Below are 26,176 nucleotides of genomic sequence, written 5' to 3' on the forward strand. Positions count from 1 at the left end.
TTCTCGCGTGACGTGACGGCCTGCTGTGTCACTTCCGCACAGCTGTGGAGAGGGCGGGAAAAACAAATAAACTGTAATATTTACAGTTTATGGGGAAACAAATGAACTAATATTTACAGTCTATGGCGGGAAAAACAAATAAACTGTAATATTTACAGTCTATGGGGAAAACAAATAAACTAATATTTACAGTTTATGGGGAAACAAATAAACTGTAATAATTACAGTTTGTGGGGAAATAAATTAACTGTAATATTTACAGTCTATGGGGAAAAAACAAATAAACTAATATCTACAGTTTATGGGGAAACAAATAAACTGTAATATTTACAGTCTATGGCGGGAAAAACAAATAAACTGTAATATTTACAGTTTATGGGGAAACAAATAAACTGTAATATTTACAGTCTATGGCGGGAAAAACAAATAAACTAATATTTACAGTCTGGCGGAAAAACAAAACAAACTGTAATATTTACAGTTAATGGGGAAACAAATAAACTGTAATATTTACAGTTTATGGGGAAACAAATAAACTGTAATATTTACAGTCTATGGCAGAAAAACAAAACAAACTGTAATAATTACAGTCTATGGCAGAAAAACAAAACAAACTGTAAAATTTACAGTCTATGGGGTGAAACAAATTAACTGTAATATTTACAGTTTATGGGGAAACAAATAAACTGTAATATTTACAGTCTATAGGGGAAAAAATAAACTGTAATATTTACAGTTTGTGGGGAAACAAATAAACTGTAATATTTACAGTCTGTGGGGGGAAAACAAACTGTAATATTTACAGTTAATGGGGAAACAAATAAACTAATATTCACAGTCTATGGCGGGAAAAAATAATAAACTGTAATATTTACAGTCTATGGGGAAAAACAAAATAAACTGTAATATTTACAGTCTATGGTGGGAAAAAGAAATAAACTGTAATATTTACAGTCTATGGCGGGAAAAACAAAAAAAACTGTAAAATTTACAGTCTATGGGGGTAAAGCAAATAAACTAATATAAACAAATAAACTGTAATATTTACAGTCTATGGGGAAAACAATATAAACTGTAATATTTACAGTTTATGGGGAAACAAATAATCTGTAATATTTACAGTCTGGCGGAAAAACAAAACAAACTGTAATATTTACAGTTTATGGGGAAACAAATAATCTGTAATATTTACAGTCTATGGCAGAAAAACAAAACAAACTGTAATAATTACAGTCTATGGCAGAAAAACAAAACAAACTGTAAAATTTACAGTCTATGGGGGTAAAGCAAATAAACTAATATAAACAAATAAACTGTAATATTTACAGTCTATGGGGAAAACAATATAAACTGTAATATTTACAGTTTATGGGGAAACAAATAAACTAATAATTACAGTTTGTGGGGAAATAAATTAACTGTAATATTTACAGTCTATGGTGGGAAAAACAAATAAACTGTAATATTTACAGTCTATGGGGAAAAACAAATAAACTAATATCTACAGTTTATGGGGAAACAAATAAACTAATATTTACAGTCTATGGGGGAAAACAAATAAACTGTAATATTTACAGTTTATGGGGAAACAAATAAACTGTAATATTTAAAGTCTATGGCGGGAAAAACAAATTAACTGTAATATTTACAGTCTATGGGGGGAAAACAAACTGTAATATTTACAGTTAATGGGGAAACAAATAAACTAATATTCACAGTCTATGGCGAGAAAAAATAATAAACTGTAATATTTACAGTCTATGGGGAAAAACAAAATAAACTGTAATATTTACAGTCTATGGTGGGAAAAAGAAATAAACTGTAATATTTACAGTCTATGGCGGGAAAAACAAAAAAAACTGTAAAATTTACAGTCTATGGGGGTAAAGCAAATAAACTAATATAAACAAATAAACTGTAATATTTACAGTCTATGGGGAAAACAATATAAACTGTAATATTTGCAGTTTATGGGGAAACAAATAATCTGTAATATTTACAGTTTATGGCAGAAAAACAAAACAAACTGTAATATTTACAGTTTATGGGGAAACAAATAAACTGTAATATTTACAGTCTATGGCAGAAAAACAAAACAAACTGTAATATTTACAGTCTATGGCGGGAAAAACAAAAAAAACTGTAAAATTTACAGTCTATGGGGTAAAGCAAATAAACTAATATAAACAAATAAACTGTAATATTTACAGTCTATGGGGAAAACAATATAAACTGTAATATTTACAGTTTATGGGGAAACAAATAAACTAATAATTACAGTTTGTGGGGAAATAAATTAACTGTAATATTTACAGTCTATGGTGGGAAAAACAAATAAACTGTAATATTTACAGTCTATGGGGAAAAAACAAATAAACTAATATCTACAGTTTATGGGGAAACAAATAAACTAATATTTACAGTCTATGGGGGAAAACAAATAAACTGTAATATTTACAGTTTATGGGGAAACAAATAAACTGTAATATTTAAAGTCTATGGCGGGAAAAACAAATTAACTGTAATATTTACAGTCTATGGGGAAAAACAAATAAACTGTAATATTTACAGTTTATGGGGAAACAAATAAACTGTAATATTTACAGTCTATGGCGGGAAAAACAAATAAACTAATATTTACAGTCTGGCGGAAAAACAAAACAAACTGTAATATTTACAGTTAATGGGGAAACAAATAAACTGTAATATTTACAGTTTATGGGGAAACAAATAAACTGTAATATTTACAGTCTATGGCAGAAAAACAAAACAAACTGTAATAATTACAGTCTATGGCAGAAAAACAAAACAAACTGTAAAATTTACAGTCTATGGGGTGAAACAAATTAACTGTAATATTTACAGTTTATGGGGAAACAAATAAACTGTAATATTTACAGTCTATAGGGGAAAAAATAAACTGTAATATTTACAGTTTGTGGGGAAACAAATAAACTGTAATATTTACAGTCTGTGGGGGGAAAACAAACTGTAATATTTACAGTTAATGGGGAAACAAATAAACTAATATTCACAGTCTATGGCGGGAAAAAATAATAAACTGTAATATTTACAGTCTATGGGGAAAAACAAAATAAACTGTAATATTTACAGTCTATAGTGGGAAAAAGAAATAAACTGTAATATTTACAGTTTATGGCGGGAAAAACAAATAAACAAATATTTACAGTCTATGGCGGGAAAAACAAATAAACTAATATTTACAGTCTGGCGGAAAAACAAAACAAACTGTAATATTTACAGTTAATGGGGAAACAAATAAACTGTAATATTTACAGTTTATGGGGAAACAAATAAACTGTAATATTTACAGTCTATGGCAGAAAAACAAAACAAACTGTAATAATTACAGTCTATGGCAGAAAAACAAAACAAACTGTAAAATTTACAGTCTATGGGGTGAAACAAATTAACTGTAATATTTACAGTTTATGGGGAAACAAATAAACTGTAATATTTACAGTCTATAGGGGAAAAAATAAACTGTAATATTTACAGTTTGTGGGGAAACAAATAAACTGTAATATTTACAGTCTGTGGGGGGAAAACAAACTGTAATATTTACAGTTAATGGGGAAACAAATAAACTAATATTCACAGTCTATGGCGGGAAAAAATAATAAACTGTAATATTTACAGTCTATGGGGAAAAACAAAATAAACTGTAATATTTACAGTCTATAGTGGGAAAAAGAAATAAACTGTAATATTTACAGTTTATGGCGGGAAAAACAAATAAACAAATATTTACAGTCTATGGCGGGAAAAACTAATAAACTGTAATATTTACAGTCTATGGGGGAAAAACAAATAAACTGTAATATTAACAGTCTATGGCGAGAAAAACAAATAAACTGTAATATTTACAGTTTATGGGGAAACAAATAAACTAATATTTACAGTCTATGGCAGAAAAACAAAACAAACTGTAATAATTACAGTCTATGGCAGAAAAACAAAACAAACTAAAATGTACAGTCTATGGGGGTAAAGCAAATAAACTAATATAAACAAATAAACTGTAATATTTACAGTCTATGGGGAAAACAATATAAACTGTAATATTTACAGTTTATGGTGAAACAAATAAACTAATATTTACAGTCTATGGCGGGAAAAACAGAGAAACTGTAATATTTACAGTTTATGGGGAAACAAATAATCTGTAATATTTACAGTCTGGCAGAAAAACAAAACAAATTGTAATATTTACAGTCTATGGCGGGAAAAACAAATAAGCTGTAATATTTACAGTATATGGGGAAAAACAAACCAACATGCCATACAAAACAGACATTTTCTTCATAGGGTACTTACTGAATTACACCTGCATTTATGTTGAGCATCATATGAATGGCTTGAGTGACCCAGCTGCTGTTTTTGTTGCTTAGTTACAGATCACCAAAAATAAACAAACTTAACAACTACCCTGTATTTTGTGTGTGCATTTGTTTCTCCAAAACTCATTTTCACCATATCTAATTTTCTCTTAAATTCATAAGCCTGTTTATTTAATCAGCAACTAAGAAGGCTATATTTACTTACTAAATGCTAAAGGCCTAGTAGGCTTTTGGGCGGCTGCGGCTCAGTTGGTATAGTCGTCGCCTCTCAACCAGAAGGTCAAGGGCTCAATCCCCAGCTGGGCAACATGTCCGATGTGTCCTTGGGCAAGACACTTAACCCTGAATTGCTCCAACCGCTTCAGTGGTGGTGTATGAATGGGATTAGTTACTTCTGATGGATGATACTACATAGCGATCACTGCCATCAGTGTGTGAAAGGGTGTGAATGGGTGGGTGTGACCTGCAGTGTAAAAGCGCTTTGAGTAGTCAGAAGACTAGAAAAGCGCTATATAAGCTCAAGTCCATTTACCATTTACCATTTTTGTGGTCTACTTTGCTTAAAGTTCCCATGAGGAGTTTTTAACTGCTTAAGAAACAGACTGAAATGAATCCTTATCATCAGCTTTAAAACCAAAGAAGATTATTGGCGACAACACTGACCATTTCTATAGTATGTCTATAGTTAAATAGTTCTATAGTTTTTTTTTATTCGTGTAACTGTTGCCATAGAGTAGGTGTCACGTGAGATAATTTATCCGACAAAAATATGAAAAGGATAAGCGTATTCACAATGAATTATACAATTTACTTTTAAAAGAAAGCAATTTGACTTTTTTTTGGGGGGGGGGGGGGGGGGGGGTCAGAAACTCTAGGCTACTTATGATTGATTGATAATGCCAACAAGATCCCCTAAATCAAGACCAACAGCCAAGTAGGCTTGCTTATACTCGATATGCTCTATATGATAACTTCATCATAAATCTGATTGTAATATCTGTGAATATAAAGATTAAAAAAAACCTGCAATAAGCGTGTGCAATAAGATGTATTGTTAAAAGGAAAACAATGCTCCGCTGCCCCAGAAACTAAAGCAATACAATTTAGTTTACATGTCAATGCAGTAGTAATAATAACAATTAGCCTACGTTTTTAAAATACAACCAGTATTATTTTTTATTAATTATAAATATCTGTACAGATAGATCTGATTTTTAAATATATATCTTTTTTGTCTCCTAATAAAGTTGTTTGGTAAGGCACAAACAGAAATGGGTTCAGGGGAAGGAAATCTCTTTACTTTGAACTGTACAGGCTGACATTATGTGGGCAGCATCGCCCTCAAGTGGACAGAGACTGAAATTACATGAGACATGCGCTATATGACCATATCTGTATGCTGCACCAATCAAACCTGGGTTGTCTGTCAATCAAATATAAAAGATTTCCAAACATAAATTATAGTCTACCATTACAAAGATTATTTTAATTCTATTGACCAAACAAAGACATTAACCAGAAAGTTTAAATAAAACATTATACAACTTTTATCAAAACTTCCAAATTTATTCAGACAGAATCTTTTTTTAAATAATATCTTACATTATTAATGTTTTCTTTCATTGTTTCTATCTTCACACAGTGTACCTTAAAATTTTATATTGTGTTGTTGATAGTGCCTCTGATATTTTCTATAAAATACACCAAAAGATTCATATACAGGTGACTCAACCTTTTACAAAAAACGGTAATACTTAAAAATATTCTTAACCAAGAACATTTGAATAGGAATTGTATAACTGTGAAGTCAGAGGTTATGCATGTGGTTTGGCATAAAACTGTGCTGTGCAGAAAAAGGCTCTGATGTAAGGGATTTTGTCTTCTAATATTCTCAGATTACAGCTGACAGACTGAACGTCCATAATCAAAGCGTCACTTGACATCCCAGGTTTGGGGATTATATAGTGAGAACTTTAAAAAATGCAAAGCTGTACAAAAAACAAACTTTGGAGCTTGTGGCGGCTGATATACAACTCAGGGAAATGATGAATAAGAGAACATTTAAAGCTCCACCATATTGTTGCCATTAGTGGCTAATTTTGATGTGTAATGGGCAGCAGCCATTCAGCAGAGCATGTTACCTGTAGAGCTGGTTTCCTCTGATGAACAGAAATTTCAGTAAGAAATGAACCGAGGACCCCACAGTGCCATAATTCCATCTTAATTATTTGCTTTTTCATGCCCACACTGGCACCCAATGTTCTGTTCTCCTCCACAAATATGTCGTTTCAGAGATGATATAACAACGTGTGGCTGCTGTGCTTCTCATTATTCGACTAATGAGCTGTCTCCATGGCAGTCTGATCTGTCAGCCAATGGAGCGAGCAGGGCCTGTGCAGGGGGGAAGCACGGCCCCGGGGTCAGCCAGGCGACGGCTTGAGACGAGGGGGCCGGCATGCAGCACTTAACACCGGGAAGAGCTCGTTAAAGTGTCATTTTTGGCCAATATGCTCGTCTGAGTCTCGGAGGCCAATCAGCCATACTGTTCCCATCGTAGGAGAATGACTTTCATCCATCAGCGTCAGCTATATGATGATATTAGCAGGTGTTTACTGATAGGCCATTCAGAGGAAGACTAATGGAGGCTCTAATATCTTTCCACACTCATACTCACTCAGTCGTTTTACTTACTGGCTCTTTCCTAATAAGGTCACAGGACGTGCTTGGAATCTGTCCCAGCATGCACTAGGACGGTAGGCAGAGAAACCCCAAGCATCAGTTCCTCACTTTATTTAACACAGACAGAAAATCCTGGTCATGCACAAACTATACATTAAAATGACTGGTGTGTCCACACACTGTCACAACTTCTAGTTCACACATGGTAAAGAATGGAGCCCAAAGCAGCTATGCAAAGAAACACTGTTAGTGTAAAACCTACAAAGAGCATTTTTATACTTGCTTATACTTGGGACATCACTTGGATTGATTGTTTTTGGTGGGGCGCTCCTCTGTCTGAGCGACTCATGGTTTGCAGGCTCTATCACTGCAATACGCATTTTAAACAAGGCTAAATAAGCAATGTTTTTTAAATGCTGTGCATATGTGTTTTTACCTATTTAGGGTACTTTTAGCTTTTTATGACCTAATGTGAGTGTTAGTGTGAATGTTTGTATGTTTTCATGTTGAGCCTCAACACAAGGTCATTTTCTGTCACAATGTGATGGACAATAACGTTTTTTGAATCTTGAATCTTGCATGTTTTTTTAAAGACCCCATGCTAAATTGTGGAGGTGCTGGAAACATGTCTTGATGTTGTTACTGATTGATGCATGTGACAGCTGATCAGCAAAGACACACACTGGGTAGATCATGATTTTGAGATAGTCTTACAGTTAGTGGAAGTGCAATGGACCTGAGAGTGTATAATCCTTTTCCAGTCTTCTGACTACTCAAAGCGCTTTTACACCACAGGTCAGACCAACACATTCACACACTGATGGTAGAGGAACGTCAACGAAGCAGCAGGAGCAACTTGGGGTTAAGTGTCATGCCCAAAGTCATGTGACATGTGGCTGCAGGAGCTGGGGATTGAACCCCTGACCTTCCAGTTAAGAGATGACCAACACTACAGTTTTCAAAAAAGCCCTATATGGAGTGATTATAAAAAAGTAACTTAATAGAAAATAAATATATTACAAAATGTTTTATAAGTCAGGAATAAGTAATAATGTAAAATCTTGGGTTGAATGTTTGAAAAAGTCCAGTTTTGCAACTTTGTTTTGTTAATGATGCAGTCATAATTGTTGTAAGAATCTTCAGTTTCAGACTTTCAACTACACTTTTGTCATTAGTTTGCAGTTTTTTCTTATAATCCAGGATTTTTCATTTGACAACTATGACACTAAAGTTCAAAGTTATAAATTAATTGAAGACTTGGGGGGAGGGGTTGCTATTGTACAGAGGTAACGTTGAATGTGTATTAAAAAAAGGCTATATAAGAGAGATAGACTGGTCAATAATCTGATTAACATGTGTAAAGTTGAGTGATAAATTAAAGCAGTCATGCTGTTTCACACCGTTTATCATTGAACTTTAAAAAATTGAATTCTTTGTAATGAGAACAAAAAAAACAGACACTCTGTATCCACATTGGTGTGTGTGAATGGTTATAATGGAATCTAAACTTTCTCCAACGGCTGTAATTACAGAGCTCTTAGTCAGGCCAAGCTCACTAAACTGATACCCACATCATGTTTTGAATTTTGTCACTTCTTGCTTTAATGACGCCCAAGACTCTGAAAGCATAAGTCAGGTTTAGCTGTGCAGGACATGAAGCTGAAAACCTCTCTCTCTCTCTCTCCTCTTCTTCACTTCTTTTGGGCTCTAAATACAGGCAACAGCCATGTTGGCATGAGAGAAAAAGAAGTCTAAAATCTCTGTTCTAGTTTAAACATTTAGCTTTACAACTGGAAAAATGCTGTTTTCCTCTTGAAGGCAAAAACAAGAAAAAGCTCATTCCATCAACTCGGGTTCTGCAGAGGGCCGGTTGATTTCTACTGGGACTGTCCATGCAACAGTTTCATTGCTCAGGTCAGACCTGGTCTTTTGAAAAAGTTCTGTTTAGTAACTATATTTGTCATTCTGGCAGTGCCCCAGCCTTCTTCCATGTTTGGTCCTTTTAACTTTCCATGTAACTTTCCTCATGTCTCCTCACGGCGAGGATAAATATTTCATGGAGAGCCTGAGGCGTTCCCTGGCACACGCTGTACCTCGCTGTACCCAGGAAGCTCAAGCAGTGGAAAAAGAACAGATGAAGTGGACCTACAGCCCTGCAACAGACAGGAGCTTGTTTTTTTTTGGAATAGTTCACTTAGCATCACTGTCTCATGCACTTCAGCCCAAAACTCTTTAGATGTGTCATTTCGCCCTAATTTTTTTTTCTTTGGATCCTTTTTTACCCCCACAGTCCCCTACTTCACTGCTGCTGCTGCTGCTGCTGCCTCAAGCTTTCAAAATGTTTCTCACACATGTAGCTCATCAGGAAATTCTCACTGGCATCTCAACAAGAAACCTTAAATAAAGCGCATCTAGTTTTTGAAATTTAAATATCAAACATTTGTTTTATGCCATGACTCCTTGATTTACAGACAAGACAGGAGTAACATAAGCTTAACATGGTGAAACTGAGTTTTTCCACAGATCCCTAATTTAAAACACAATCCTGCTATCGGGTCTGTTAAACTGTTAGTTAGAGGTGTTTTGAGTTTGTTGTGTCCGCCTGCTAAAAGCATGCTGATGTTAAAGCTCCTGTGAGGAACTTTCAGTTTGACTGATTCTGACACCCAATGTAGATGAATTAGTTTCTTTGATCTCATTACTGATTTCTTTTCCATAAATGCAGTGCTTATTTATCACACCGGAGTCTTACTGATTGACAATCTGAATCTTCTTTGTGGAGGCTACATGCTAAAACTCCATAGATATCAATCCAATAGTTTTTGAGACATTTCATCAAAAATCATAAAAGCTAATGGAAAGTGAATGAATCAACAATGTTTTAATGACTCATCATCAGGGAGCCATAACTATGTTATACGATATTGTAAAGGTCAATGATAAACACATTGCAATTCTCAATACCCTCTTCATTAACAAGGCTGAAAAGTTCACAACTGAAACCTAAAAATAATTGAAACTATATGTTTACTCCCAAAGTAAGACACTGCTTTCTACAGCAAATATTAACTAACTGCTTTCATATTGGCATTCCATCTCATGACACTTGTCTGAGTCAAACTGTCAAATTTAAAGTCTGAAAAAGATGTTCTGATGTGGTGCCAACATGTACCTCTGTTCTCTGGACCTACACTGACCCCTCTTGTCCCTGCTGTCTCCTGAGTGCTGTCCTTCAGGTGTGGCCTGGATGTGACAGACAGCTGCAAGCGGTGGCACGGTTTCACACCTTGGCTGCCCCCCCCTCCGCAGACAGCAGCCTGGGAAACCACAGGCCACCAGGCTGGCGCCAGCCTGTACGGCTTAGAGCAGGGCAGCCGGCCCAATCAATACCTCTGCATTTCCTGTCCATTTGCTCAGGTCTCTTCATTAATTATTACTGCTTGGCGGAGCTTCAATGCGCTCGCTGGCTGGGCCGAGGGGAGAGGCTGTGTGACCTTTCCCCGCCCCTGGCTCGACTGGGATCAAATACACAGGCGTGGGGACAGACATAATAAGGCAACATAGATGACATGACTCCTGAGCCCAGCCGCCTCCCCCTATGTGGAGAGGAAGCTGCGCCAAACACCACAAAAAAAACATCATTTTGCAGCTGTGCTTATCAGCGGGGGTGCATACGTGGTATAACAAGACTTTGAGACATTTTCACAACTGGTTTTAGAGCTGCTCTTCAATTTGGCAGACATCCACTACATCCGGCAGCTACGATTTCAGCGCCATCTGAGGTGTGCAGTAACGAGCAGGGTGAACCTGGGTGATTCTAAAAAATGAAATTTAGTTAGAATAAGTGCTGCTTGGTGCATCATTTGCACTTCATGGCACATTTTCCAGATGACAATAACAATTCCTCAGAACATCTTAAATTACGTTCTGCCTGGTATGTGCCTTTGCTGATAAGCGAGGTAACAATAAAGTGCCAGGATTTAAAATGCAGCTTTGGGGTGATATTTTCTCTACACAGGAGAGGAAGGGGACGATTTAGAGCCAACACAACACATGACATGATGCAGTAATGTGTTTTTGATTTTTTTCAATGATAACCATTTATAGATTGAGTCATTTAATTTCTTAAATTATAATCAAAACATTGCAGAGCAGTTTCTTCAGACGTAAGTCAGCACCAGGCTCAGAAGAAGTTCATTTGTCCCCAAAGTGTCGTGTGTTCACTGGATCTCATCCTGCAGCCTTTGCAGACACACACACCGGGTTTTTAGAAGGAGTGTGTGTGTGTGTGTGTGTGTGTGTGTGTGTGTGTGTGTGTGTGTGTGTGTGTGTGTGTGTGTGTGTGTGTGTGTGTGTGTGTGTGTGTGTGTGTGTGTGTGTGTGTGTGTGTGTGTGTGTGTGTGTGTGTGTGTGTGTGTGTATGTGTGAGTCCAGGTCAGAATTTGGTGATGGCGGAGGCGATGTTCTCCAAGGCAGATCTAGCCTCGGAGGAGGGGAAAGCCTGGATGGCCTCTAGAGCCCTGTTGCCATGGTAACAGCATAAGTCCACCGCTGTGCTGATGCCTTTCTCCGACTTAACTGCTGCCAAAAGCTGTCGGAGGGATGAAAAACACACGTTAAGTTTGCCATGTTTGTGTCACTCCATCCAGCTGTCAACTCAACAAACTGTGAGGAGCCAGAGGAAGTTACTTTTAAGTACCAATAAAAACGGGAAGTAAGTTGTTTCTTTCTGTGACAGAAAACCAAGTTTGCATGCAAACCCTGGTACCAGCAAGAGGCAGATTACTACATTTATCTGGAGGGGAAAATTCAGGCTCATCAATCTGAGTTGAAATTAAAAAAAAAAAAAAAAAGAAAAGCTTTTCCTTTCTTTGACAATGAGAAAATGCACTGAATTTATTTTCAAAGCTCCCGAGTCTCTTGCCTCTCCCTCTGTCCGACTATCCTGGTCCATCCGGTTGTGGGAGTATGCCGTTCACTAAGGCGTCTGCAGTCTTCAAAATGTCAGCATTTCATCTTACATCATGACTGATTAAAGTTACTGATAGGAAACCCAAAGATATTTTTCATTTTTAGATCCCATTCAACAGAACAGTTTGATCATTTGAAGAACATGCATGTTGCTGTGACTTATCTCATACGGTGCACGATTACTATGACAGGAAGTTGAAAATATCACATTAAATCAGCCCTAAACAACAGCTTAACATAACAGACAAAAAGTGAATGTGGGTGTCTTCTGCTGGTGTGTTGGGACATCTTTTTGCTGAGGGCGTTTTACCTCATAAATTCTGGAGGTGGAAAGCCCCGCAGGCCTTTCTTCTCTAAAGAAACTGCGAGTGTCGAGCTTGGCATCAACCAGGCCGCTTTTTCAATTTAAAAAAAATAAAAGATTTATATTCACCCTCATTTCACCCCATCTTATTTGTTTATCCTATAAAATGTATTGTTCCCTCAACTTTTCTTTCTACATGCATATCCAGCTTCATTTCAGCTTCAATTTCCATCTTCTGAATCGGTTTCCTTCAATATTCAGGTTCAGCATATCAGACTTAGAGAGTACTCTAGCTGTGGCATTTCAAAATCAAATCAAATGAATTTGAACCTTTTTTCTTCAATAATATTCAAACAGTAGTATTGTATTTACAGCTGAATTAGCAGCCATTTGTGTAAACACTTAAGTATCTTCAGAATATAAAATATTGACTTAATCATGGTGAAATAACTTTCTCTTTTTATTGTTTACTTTTTTTTTTTTATTTGAAAATGTTATTTTTTGTGTTATTAAGGCTTTCCCCCCCGATGACCTTTCATAACAATTTCACTTTTAACATTCACCGTCCCTCCTTAGATGTATCGCCCATGGTACCCCCAGCAACTGCTAAGCTAGCAATGTAGCTAGCTTATGTTGTCCTGACAACCAAAGGGAATTTTAAAATATTTTTTTCTGTGAACTCTTGAACTTTATTTTGATGCTCAGTGCTAAACCAAGCTAACACGCCTAGCCAGCTAACTTCAAAAGAAGCTTTAATATACAGCATTGTTAGCCAAAAATGATCAAGTTTTACTTTTAGTCTTGCATAACTTCATTCAGAATAACTTTGACTCTTATTTGTTGTCACTTTTGATAAGGTGGGAGAGTACAGAATAACAGTGGTACAATGAGTTTTGTTTTTATAATGTTTTCAGTGTTTTAACATTTGCTATCATTGTTTTATGTTTATAATCAATTCAGTTCATTTGTTAAATAGTAAACACATGTACTTAAATTAAAACAAATAAAATGCTGAGACAGGTCATTTTGTGTTGAAGCTGTTTATGATGATAATTTGAAGCTAGTCACGCGATCTAAAACTTATTTTTTCTATGATGTTTTAAATCAAGTGCTAAATGCAAAGCAGTATAAAAAGGGTAGTTTCTGTAATTATTTATCATTCTGTATCCAAATTAACCAATAAAAGCATGTGCTTAATCATTGAGACAATTTATGGATGCCAGTTTCATGTTTCTGAAAACTTAGAGCAGTTTACAACTCTTCAGCTCAAGGTCTTTGTTTTCCTCTCTGAATGTTTTTTATCCCTCGCTCTCTCCTATCTCATCTTTCCTCATCGTGTCCCCTCATCTGTCCTTTCCTTCAAACTTCTCCCCATGTCCCCTTCTTGTCAGGTCTGCTGAAGGAGATTCTCTCACAATGTCTCAGAGCCTCAGTGTCTCCTCCACAAATAGGCCTCTGTAACTTATCCTTCCTGCTCTGGTTTCAGACTGGGCCAGATAACCCCCCAACACCATCAGACCCCTACTCTGTAGCTCCAGTCTCTTCTTGCACCCCTATCTGCCCCCCTCTTCTCTCACTCATTGACTTTGGAAAGCTCATCTCTCAACTTTGATATAGGTTACAGTGGAAAGACATCCTGTTTCTCTCCATGGCTTCATCAGATATTGTGCCGGTGAGTAAACAGGTGAATTCGAAAAGATAAGACAAAGAGAAGTGACGCTTTTTACAAACTTGTGTCAGAATTTTGGATAATAACTCCATAGCTCACAGGAGGGGGAAGATTAAGTATTCAAAGAAGTGAGCTTACCTTTGAGTAGTCTAGTTGGTTTCTCTGTGTTTGTACCTTGCAGAGATTAGAGAAAAGAGGGTAAGTTATCAAAGTTTCCCTGGTTTCTGAAAACACTGTGGACAGTTTTTCTTTTTATTCTCAAAGGAAGAATTTAATGAAATTACAGACCTTGAAATAATTGACGCTAAGTAGAAATCATTTGATTTGTGAAGTCAAGAACTCCTTAAAACACATGTTTAAACCCTGCTGCTCCGGGACTTTCCCTCAGCATAAATGGGTAAAATAATGGAGAAAAGCCAAAAGTTCAAGTGAATGAAGAGGTACATAAAAAAAGTAGTTTTTTAGGGAAACTATGCATTCACACAAAAATACATAAATACATATTTTCCACATTTCAAGGCCAAAATATCTACTGAATAAATGTAATGAAATCTTTCGGTTGAGGCACTCTCATAATTGAACTATCTTCTAACCAGGAGTCTCAGAGCCTTGTTGGCTGCTGTTTGGAAGCACAGAGGTGTATTCACGTCAATGCTGGACACATACTCCCAACGATATTTAGTACATCCTGATGTTTATCAGATATAATGTTAACCTACTACAGGCTAATATTTGTACTAGGCATTTGAATGACTACAATATCTGACATTCTTTTTGATTATGGCGCTAAAGAAAAGGTGAGCGAATTACTAATGTAATCACAGTTTTTTTTAAAAACAGAAGAAATTAACATCAAGAGCTTTTACAAATTCCATAAAGATCAATCAAAAACAAATATGTTAACCTCATAATGGCTCAGTCAGTAGGTTTCATCCCCTTGAGACAATGAATGGTTGCACCAAAGTTCATCTAATTGAATCCAATCATTATCAAACATTTTCAGTCTGGACCAAAGTTAGAGATATATCACTAGAAAACCCTTTGGTAGGCAATTCACTATAGAACCGATTTTTGTTATACTCGTTGAAATTCTCATTTGATCTCAAAAGGAATCAAGAAATTAAAAAAACATGGGGCTCTATGTCTGGCATAAGCCTGCGATGAGTCCTAAATCATTTCTTTCAAATCATTGTGGGTCTCCTTAACAAGCTAACCCTAACCAGCTAGTTTCAGCATTCTGGCTGGAATCTTTCATAACCAAACTCATTTTGTTTCTGCTCTCCAAAGTTGCTTATCCCAGTTTTTTGGAAAACCTGTGATAATACACCTCAGGACATTTCAGCTGAGAGATATATTCATTGAATGATAAAAAAACCCACCAATACCTGAAAAATCTATTCCAAAAAGAAAGAAGCCTGTAGATGTTTGTATAGTCCATTTGTACCTGCTGCAGCTGCTGATGCCATCTCGCCTGGCCAACGATCTGACGGTGGAAAACCACGGGGGCGGCACTCAAACTGAACGTCACAGGCTCCCCCACGCTGTTCTTCACAAAGGGCTGCAGGTCAGAGTTCAGCTACAGAAAGGAGAGTGTCACTCAGACATCAAACAGGCAGAGGTTTTACTGTGGTAACAATTAAGACAAAGCCAGGGATAAAAAAACAAGGGGTGAACAGGTGTCCATTACCCACACTCTGAGTGACCCTGTTAATGAGCAGACTGACGAACACTTAATGACAGAGCTAGCCTGATGAGGATACTTCTCCTTCAAAGACCTCATTCCTTTCCTCCCATGCTGAGATTCCCTGTAGCTGCAGAGGCCTGCAGACAGGATGCTACAGGGATCCACAGCAGGAGAGGGCATACTGACACAGCACTGTGATGTAATGGGACCATTATGAATGACTTTTAGAGGCGCTCCAATAACATTCAGCTTCAGAACCTGAGTGAAAAAAAGATTTAACACCCACATTGTGAGGAAAATTAACTTTTTATACTGACATGATTTTCTCATGGTCGAATAATATGACACTTAAAGGGATACTTCACCTGTTGAAACATGAATCTGTATGGACATTGGGTCATATATGTAGTAGAAATGTGAAATACATTTTGAAGTTGGTGCCTTCTTGGCCGAGAAAAGGTAGAAAGTGTCTTTTTGGCTCATGTGGATGAAAGACACCAAATCCCAGAATGCACAGCACCACAGGCCACTCCCACTAAGGTCCTCTATTTACAGACATATTTACTTCAACACATACTGCTGTTTCCTCAACTGATTCAGAGATTTCTTCCAGAATTGATCTTGGAAATTCCTGTCAGAAAACAGACTCTATGTCTGTGTCCATAGGCAAACAGTGAGAGCACCGACACTACCAGTCCACCCCAGCTCGAGCCAGCCCCAGCTCCTCGTCCTCACCTCCGCCGACAGGTAGGCATCATGTCTCTGCTGCTGAGCTGGAAGCGGGCGGCTAGCGATATAGTGGCGAGATGGCTGCTGCCGACAGGCCGGACTTGTTTCTCGGCTGCTGTGGCCAGTGCTGGCCCCGGCGGCCGACAAGACCAAGACCAGCCTGTCAGCAGCAGCCGTCTCACCGCTATATTTATATATTTTCGCCATTATCAGCTTTCTCCGTAGAGCCTGTTAGCATAGCTTCCAAGCAATACGGCGGACGTTAAGTTTTGATTCTGGGAGTGAGTTCCCACCCACTGATCTGTGATTGGTCTGTAGCTTCAGTGGTTGAAAATATGAGGAAGTAGCGTTTTAGTTTCACCCCGCTAACCACAACAGCTTCCAGTGACGCAAAATCATCATTTTGCGTCACTGGAAGCTCCTTTTCAGACTCAGAAATACAAAGATTTCCCATCTCAGGAGAAAATGAGGGCGGGATGCACGACCATTCAAAAATACTACCAGGTTTCTAATGATACAACGATTAATGCAAATGGGTGAAGTATCCCTTTAAATCAAATGTGAATCAGGATAACAAAAGGACTGATCCATCTTGAAAGGAATTTATTCAATTAAAAATGTAGTTTCTTAATCCTATTTTTTAAATTTAGGTTAGGTGTGAAGTGTTTGACTAAAAATTAAAATAAAACAATAACAATTTAATAGCACGCTATCAAACCAGACAGAAGACGGAAGAGAAAAAAGTCAAATGGACAATGTATGGCGGTCAGGAAGGACAAGTTGTAGAAGGGAGGAAGACTTACAAATGTATTAAAGGAACAAGTGCTACTTTGTGATCCAGTAGATGTCGCCCTTGAGCACCAGCATTAAACCAAAACAAACTGCTGTTGGGCTAAAACTCCCCCATACTGAAGCCTCCGCTCTCCTACAGAGACACACCTCCAACTCCCCTCCTCTCGCATTCACATGAGGGAGTCAAGCACAAGCAGCAGACAAAATTGTCCTTTGCTTGAGCTGCAACTGCCTGTGTCCTGCATTGTACTGTTAGCATGCTAAAGTTAGCACACCTTAGATAGCTCATAGCTTCACATTGCATGCAAATTTACACAAAATGAGCGTGATCTAAAAAGGCTTACATGACATCCAAATAAGCAGTGAGTATATTATCATTTTTTTTTCTAATCCTTGACTAAAACAGCTTTATACGGAGGGAGAGGAGCTGGCCGTCCCGTTCTGAGACAGTCATGACTCAGAGAGACATTTACAGAGGATATACTTGATTTCTGCTATATTTATGTGTTAAATGTCTTTCTTTAAAGCCCCAAAATAGCCATGGTAAAACATCTAGATCACCATTAGTCAATAAGGTGTTTTTGTTCAAGGAGAGGTGTTTTTTGTTGTGTGGAGAGAGAGAGACACAGTGTTACTGTGGATCATGCAAAGATTGTTGCATCACTGGTTGGTTAAAGCTTTAATGTTGATATCCTTGCTAGTTTCTTCCAGCCTATTTATACAGTACATTTACTTCAATCAGCCTTAACACTATTTAGTGAGCCCTGACATCATGCAGGTCATGTTTCAGTACCATGAAACATTGATTTAAATGTTGCTTTCTCTCTTATGAGTGTACAGAAGAAAGTGACATCACAAGTTTTCAATAAAGCTCGTCCACTTCAACCCAAGAGAAAAAAGTGATGGAACATGTTCTCAAGGGAAATAATCAAAACATTAACAACTCTGACAGGATGATTTATGGTGATTTTATACCCCCACACTTGACTGAATAAAGCCGAACAAAAGTTGTGGACTTGTATTTACTGATTGGCTGCGTGTGATGATGGTCAGCTCACACTTACTTTGTGGCCCAGCGACAGGTGCTTTCCGTACTTGTAGGCCAGTCTTTGGGACTCCTTGTCGTGTTGGGCGAGCTCCATCGCAGCTTGACAGCTCTTGGCCAGCAGGGCCCCATGGGACAGGAACGTCTGCTCCTCCCAGGACGCCACGTCCACACCGACACTGAGACTGTTCTCCTGTTGTGTGCACAAGAGGCAGAGACGCTTCAAAAGCAGAAACTTTAACCTTTCCTTTAGTGAACATTAAAACTTAACATCTCTGAACTGATGTGCTATACATATTCTTGGAATTTGTTTAAAAAAAAAACCCAATATATTACAATTGAGTTAAACTTTGATAATAAAAAAAGAAAATAAACACAAAACTGAGATTTATCTGGTGACACTGACTGAACATTTCTGTTAATAAATGAACTGCACTGTGACTGTTGTCAAGTTGAATTCACAGCTAGAAAAACATTTCTGACTTTATAAATGCAATGTCAAATGAAGCCAGGTCTTTTTTATTCTTACATGTTTATATCTCTGGGATACCGTTAAGACATAACAAACTATTTAAAAGAGTTTTAACTTTGACAATGAATGCACGCTCGACTTGTGATGTATTTCCTGTAGTTTTACCTTTATTGTTGTTATCTTAATGATTTGTGTGTAATATTGCAATGTCTGTTAGTCTGTCCTTACTGTGCTGTTCTTTCTGTTTTTAACTATTGTACAGTGTCTTTGAGTTTTTGAAAAGCGCTTATAAATAAATTGTATTATTATTATTATTTTATCCCCAGGATACCGTTAAGACATAACAAACTATTTAAAAAGAGTTTTAACTTTGACAATGAATGCACGCTCAAGAGCAGAAGCAGACATCACACTTGACATTTACTCTTAACTACTTCAGAGTGATGATTAAAGGGACTTGACTAAATGGTTACTGATTATTTTACTCTACAGGACTTTAAGCTGTAAATAAGAAAAGTGCTTGAGAACTAGGATTCATCATCACATGACGACAATCCAGCTGTTAATCCCAGACACTAACCGGGTAGCCAGCGACAGGACCCAGAAGTCTCACCAGTGAAAGAATACTGTTTGCAGTGTACATTTTGTATTATGTTTTATCAACATGTTTTATAAAGAGACTAAAACCATCTGTTCATCCCCGCCCAATCTTTAAAAAAGGGGCCACAAATAAAAAGATACATTTTCAAACAGTTTAACTATTTTCCCTTGGGAATGCTACTTACTGTATACTAAGTATAAGCAGAATGTGCTTACATACTTAGACTCCTTTATGCTAAGTAAATAGTGCATTTGTTGGGGACAATATAGAGTGTTGGATTTCTCAATATTAGAATCATTTTTGGTGTATTTCCTTTTTGTCTTTTTATTTTTTAACATCTCTTCTATTATTCATTTATCTTCTTTGTGCACAAAAACAGATTTGCCTTCCTTCATTCTGAGTCTTAACTTAGACTCAGACTACACATTTGCACTCAAACTGACTCGGGGATATTTCCTGCTCTTTCCTCTCCATAAACACTTCTTACAGATTATTTAGCTTTACTATCAGACATCAAAGTTAGACAGCAGAGTGGGAAAAAAAAAACAAGTTTTACCTCCGGATTACTGGAATTCTCGTAGTAGATTCCTTGAACCAAATCCCCAATGGCACTAGAAATCAGTTCGACAACCTGCAAACAGAGAGAAAGATAACGTGAGATATGGGTTAAAATTCCATTATGAGAGAGAGACGAGGCTTGATGAGTTTGATCTGCAGTCATCATGTCGTTGTATCGATAACCTACTCGCTCATTATAAATCAATCTGCCTAAAATGTAGATGTAAATGAGGTTGATCAAAACTGACACACTCCTCGGTTCACCTGTGACATTTGTAATTAAAAACCATAATTTCCCCCCCCCGATTGAAGCACTAGCTAACAGCGCTCTCATGTGAACAGCTGGTTCAGTGAATAAATCGGAGGTGAGATGAAGGGTCGGGAACACAGGTGAACTGCTGTAAACTCAGCTGCTCATTACGGGGCTGTAGGGGCGCGCCTGTTGATTTAATAAAAACAGATGAAGGCTGCAGAATACTTTGAGTTTCTAGAGGAGTCCAGCTGATGAGAGACTGTCTGTCTGGTCTGACCGGCTGAAACAGAGCTACAAGGCAGATGGTGAGAAGAATAATTAAGACTGTGTCCAGAGAGCGGAGAGGGGTTAACAAGGTTTAGGAGTGATGATCCCACTTCAGGGTCCTTCATAGTCTCCTTTTACACCACTAAATTGAATATTTGTTTCATTCAGTGCCTTTGGGCATGGCAGCCTCGTATCCTTATGCTGTTGATAGTCAAAATATTGATCTATTAGGGGGTTTATGTAATACTTGCATGGAATAATTTAAGATCTAAACTATGAAAATATGTAAATGAGCAAGATAAACGTCTCCTTTAAAGGCTTCACAGAGGTAAAACTGTGCAACTTTTAGGAATCTATCATATGGCAATTTTCCTTTAAAGCAACTACAACAAAAAACAGGAACAAATGGTCCAGAGTGCTTTGATGATGCTTCAGTCAGTTTTTCTTTTAAAGGCTGCAGTTGCCCGATTCCTCTTACAGGGGGCATGCATGACTACGTTTCAGCCTACAGTAACACTCCTCGCCCCTTATCCACCACTTGCTTAGAGGAGGCCTTTTTCTATTGATTATTTTAGTTCTGCTTTGATGAATGAGTAAAACGTGGTTCTCTCTGTCCTCCATTCACTGCCTGAGAACTGTGTGGACGAGCGTGCAAAGGGGCAATGCCTGTACAGTTCAGATGAATGAGGTTAAATTTAGAGCTCCTTCAGCTCATCCCAGACATCCTTGGTTCATCAGGAAAGTCTGGTGACGCTGTCCTGCTCCGTCAGCCTCGCAGTGCCCTTTGGGTAACTGAATCCACCGGGGGAAAATATTGAGGAAACCCGAGCCGCGCCCACAGACCTGGAAGGACAATGTGCCTACAGTATTACCAGATGTGGTGTCTCTGCCTGCCTTGGGAAGTGGGGGCCAGTGGGGGTCTTTTTTAGGAAAGTATCAGATAAGCCCTCCCCCTGCCCCCCCCCCCCCCCTTACTCCATTCCCAAATCCAGCCAGATCGTGTTTTGCCGACAGGTCTGCGAGGGGGGGGAGAAACCGGAGCCTCATGGTGAGATTATTTTACAGTTTATACAAGTAGCAGCATAGGTTTCTTCTCAAGGCCACGACACATTATCTCCACTGCTCTTGAGTGTCTTCAAGAAAAAAAAAGATGTTTTATGAGGAAAACTTCGAAAGCTTTGCCATCCTGTGTTTATGAAAATAGATGAGCAAAAAAAAGCTCTAAGAAGAAAAGAAGAGCCAATCAACAAACAGAAAGTATTAGCATGGTTCAGACCCTGAGGGGACTTTAAACTTGCAACGACTTCATTTTTTATTTTTTTTACTTCTTTAAGAGCTTCACTTGAATGCATGATCATCATCAGGAGTTATCTTTACACTAAGTGAGGCAGAGTGGGTTTGAAAAAAGGGGGCATTTATGAGAGAGCAGCGTCTAATGAGTTATCTTTTCCATTGAATTGTAGGAAATCAAGGACTTGTCCCAGACTATTCTCTACAGGAGAAGAGAAAAGTTTTGGTTTCATGTGATGTCCTAGAAGTCTTGACATGTTTGGTCAGGCTCTATGTGTACGCAGGAAAACTGTCTGTGTGAGTCAAGGCATAACCTGTTGTTTTAAATGCATTCCTGGAAGTCATCAGATCAAACTATTGATCACTTTCTATTGGTTGATATCTGCATATCTGTTCATAAATTACTCCTCCCAAATTCAACTTGACTCCTGCTTAACAACTTGCTTCTGGTACTGTAAATAACCAGAGGAAGGAAGAGGAAGTCCTGGCCTGGCCTGGATGTCTGATATCATTATCAGAACATCTACATATGGGAACACCATAATCACCAAAATAACGGCCCCAAGAAGAGAACAAGGTGTCACATGTTTAAGGCCTCTGATTTTTACACAAAACTAATGAAAGTCTCCTGATGATTTCCTGAGATTTCTGTGTGAATTGGAGTGAGCGGGCCAGGCTGATCTTGTTTACATCATGCTACCAGTGTGATCTACATTCATGTCATGAAACTGCGTCATACGCTTTTTCCCCCCACTTGTTTGTTGATACTGAATACATCTCATCACACGTCACCAGAGTGTCAGACTCTGTCCCTTCACCTGCCAAATCTGATTTCCTCATGATCTTTTTCACGCCACGTCCTGCCTCCAGAGACCCCCGCCTCCCCTCAGACAGGGAACACTTCATGCTGTGAGGGACACGTGTGAATAATCCACTCAGGAAGATTTCAGGGGTAGACTGTCCTGAAATCTTCTAGAATATTCAGGATGTGTGAGCACAGCTTGTTGAACCTAAACTAAAGAGTAGAAGTGAGGATATCTCAGAGTTTGAGTTTTGATCTTTCTGTCTCTTTTTGAGTTTCATAACAAAGTGATGGATACAGAAGAAAACAACAGGAAATGTCTTTACAGTTCTCAGCCAAATTAAGTTTTAATTCCAATGCTAGATTATATATTCACTTTCATGCCAGGCCCCCCTGTCATAACTCTGGGCCCCCTCCTAGGGTCCAAGGGCCCCACTTTGGGAATCACAAGTCTAACCAATCCTTCAGTTTTACTGAACCTGATCTCTATTAATAGCTAAACCCCTCCATGTTTAGCACATAGAGACAAATGTTAAAATTTAGTGAATCTCTACAGACTGACACGTTCATGGTCACACAATGTTTGTGTTTAATTAAATAACACTTGCATGACCCAATTTGTCTCTTAGTACTTAAAGTAAAATAGACAATTTATTCAAGCAGTATTTGTATATACTTAACGATACATCAATCAAGTTAGTGTTGTGACACAAAGAAAAAAGAAAAATCTGTTGTTTGAGGCTATAACAGCCTGTGAGAAGAAGTCCATCTATCATTTCATTTGGACCAAATAAAATATGGATTCCCGGCCTGTCTATAAACCTACCTACCTCTCCGAGCACTCACACTTTGTTTGTGCATTAATTGAAAACTGGAAGCTCCAGAAAGTGGGAAAAGTTGACCTTGACTTTTGGTTGATTCGTTTACAGGAAAGTAATTCATGCAGAACAATCTCTTTTTTGATCATCTTTAAAAAACATATTTTAGGTAAAAAAAAAAAGAAAAAAAAAAAAGAAATGTGTTTAAAAGGTCCACAGAAGTTGAGCTGCACCTGAGAAAAAAATTGATTAACCTTCTTCTCTGGTGCGGTAGTCAGGAACAAGAAAAAGGGACAACAGAGAAAAACTCGCACACAGAGAACAAAAACAGTTACATGCAGGAGTCTTGTTTGAGGTTATTCTTATCAGAACTTCAGAACAGACAAATGTTATTGTTGCAGACTTTTAAATCCATCTTGGGTTTTCTTCAATGCAAATGTTTTTGTTGTTGTTGACATATTTAGATTGGGTTTTACAAAAAACAGGAGTTAGAATTAGAAGTGTTTTGGTCCAACTCTTTCCACCAGTTTACAAACTTTGGTCAAAACAAACTCCCCTTTTTCTCAGCTCAATGACCTCATTATTCATGTTTTTCAGTAATCTAATTTCCATCTTGTTCATTAATGAGTAAAGGACAGCTTTAGAAAAACACAGCTGAATATGAGCACACTCTGGTTTGCCCTTGGTTTACTTTGTTTTGCTAACCTTTTCAAACATGAGGAACTGATGAATATCGAACGTCCATCTCCTTAACATACTAAAAACTTCCTTTGGTGTATTTCCTCTTGTTGCTCAGATTACATGTACACTTGCTTTATTTGGAGCATTTCTCTGCGGTACTTCACTGCCTGAGTGTGATCAGTATTTTTCTAAACTTTGCAGTAACCCTTGGAAAGATAGAACAAAGTTAAAGGTACTCCAAAATCTGGCTGAACAATATTGGAGAGAAGTGACAAGGTGATATCTTTTCCTTCAGTGATATGGAAAGATAAAAGAAGGTATTCCAAACAAATGCAGAAAGTTTCAACAGGCTTAAATATGGCGATTAAAACCTGAATCTGACAATCATAATTTAATCATTTTGAATTTTAAAGGTCCAATATGTAAGCTATCAACTGAATGAAATGATAAAGTGAGCTTACTTTATGATCAGACATTAAGGAAACATACTATGTTGAAGTGCTGGCTTCTCTGACAACAATGCAGCAGCCAGTATGTCCTCTTTCTAACTTTAGATTCCAGTGTGGAATGTTTTTTTGTTTTGTTTTGGGTAGGTGGCATTTCCACACAGCTGTTTTGGACGCCACTCGGTTTGCCAGGCAGACGGCAAACCAACAGGTGTTGCAGCGATGGAAGCGGGCAAGAGAACTGGTTCAGATAAAACTGATTTTACCCGACAGAAAAGAGCCTCTGCGTGTGTTTGGTGTGTTGTGGTCAAACGAGGATAAATATTGGAGATGCTTTTGCGCAGAAAGCTTTCAAGACTAGGGCAGAGCTGGCTAAACACTGAAGCTTCAGTGTCTGCAACATGATAATCTGCATGTACATCAACTGTAGGGAGGAGGGGGCGGGGGGAGAAAACTCTCTCCAATGTTTGAATTTGGACTGCAGTACACATTATAAACCCTAGGTGTCAGAGTTACATATAACCCCTATACTCTATTTTTTATTATATATATGAGGGGAAACTGTGAAACAGGATACTATTTGTTGATGTTGTGATAATTGTATGAAGTGTGATAGACTAATACTAAAGAATCCATACTAGCTTTAGTTATAGCTGTTGGCATCGTCTCTTGTTAATAAATTCTCTGAGGGTAGCTGATAGCGAGCTTGAGTTTCATGAAACTGCATGAATATGGTGTTAGAGTGTATACAATGTATGCATGCTGAGTTAGAAATCAGTGCTTGCATACAGACACATCTTATTTATTGCAATAAATTCAGACCTTTGCGATGTCTTTTCAATTTCCTAGGTAAACTTCACACAAACAGCAGGAGTCATTGTGCAGTGACATATCTTAATAAAAGCCTACCTGCACTTGTAAAGGAAATACTAGACCTTTAAAATAACTTTAATTTATAATGCAAATGTGTGTACCTTATTACTCCTATCCATGCACCACCATTAATACTGCTTAACATCTAAGAGGGCGTCCCATAGATCCGACCTGAACCAGACTGTGTGCTGAACAAGAAGCAGCCAGGAAGGTGATAAGGTCTGGTCCGACTGGCACAGGGGGGGCACAGACGGTTATTTTGATCCACTCAGGCAACCGCATTCTGACGGAGCAGCGTGGTGACAGTATCTGTCAGCGGGGGGTTACCAGGATACACAGTAGATATGATCTGTGGTGAACTTACAAGACCACCAACAACCACACACATAAAGATACGAACACACACACACACACACACACATCAAAAAAGTGAAAACTCAATAAGGATTCCCATGTCTATTGTGCTCTGACCACATTCTCGTCCACACATCACAGGCTGAAGGCCATCAAACACACCAACGTGTGTGTGTGTCTGTGAAGGATGATTTAAACGATCACTGTGGCCGAGTTGGAAAGTAAAGAGAGCTACCTATAGGGTTGTCAAAATGTTCCATACTTTGATCCTTTAAGATACCACATGTTTAAAAGGGGACATATTATGAAGAATCCACTTCTACAGTGTTTTTGAACATATATTTGGGTAACCTGAGTGTCTACTGACCCACAAAATGTGAAATAAACCAATCCAGTTCTTTGTTTGTGGTCTGCATAAGTCTTATAACACAGAGAAAAATGCTCTGTTTCAAATGTGCTCTCCTTGTGATGTCACAGTGGGATTCTGGTAAAAAGTATCCCCATTGCATTTAAAGAGACACACACAC

General features: G+C 37.8%; 1 protein-coding gene across 1 annotated transcript in view; it reads right to left on the bottom strand.

Moving 5' to 3' along the window:
• Positions 1 to 11,325: 11,325 nt before the first annotated feature.
• pdss2 (prenyl (decaprenyl) diphosphate synthase, subunit 2) overlaps positions 11,326 to 26,176 on the bottom strand; it is a 33,273-nt gene continuing 18,422 nt past the window's right edge. Inside the window, exons 4-8 of the mRNA XM_020643117.3 lie at positions 19,864 to 19,938; positions 18,254 to 18,427; positions 15,429 to 15,560; positions 14,123 to 14,158; positions 11,326 to 11,631 (exon numbers count right to left, since the gene is read on the bottom strand). Of these exons, the coding sequence (XP_020498773.1) occupies positions 11,476 to 11,631; positions 14,123 to 14,158; positions 15,429 to 15,560; positions 18,254 to 18,427; positions 19,864 to 19,938 (573 nt within the window). The 3' untranslated portion in view covers positions 11,326 to 11,475. The remainder of the gene's footprint in view (positions 11,632 to 14,122; positions 14,159 to 15,428; positions 15,561 to 18,253; positions 18,428 to 19,863; positions 19,939 to 26,176) is intronic.

This window comes from Labrus bergylta, chromosome 18, assembly GCF_963930695.1.
Source record: "Labrus bergylta chromosome 18, fLabBer1.1, whole genome shotgun sequence".
Classification (NCBI taxonomy): domain Eukaryota; kingdom Metazoa; phylum Chordata; class Actinopteri; order Labriformes; family Labridae; genus Labrus; species Labrus bergylta.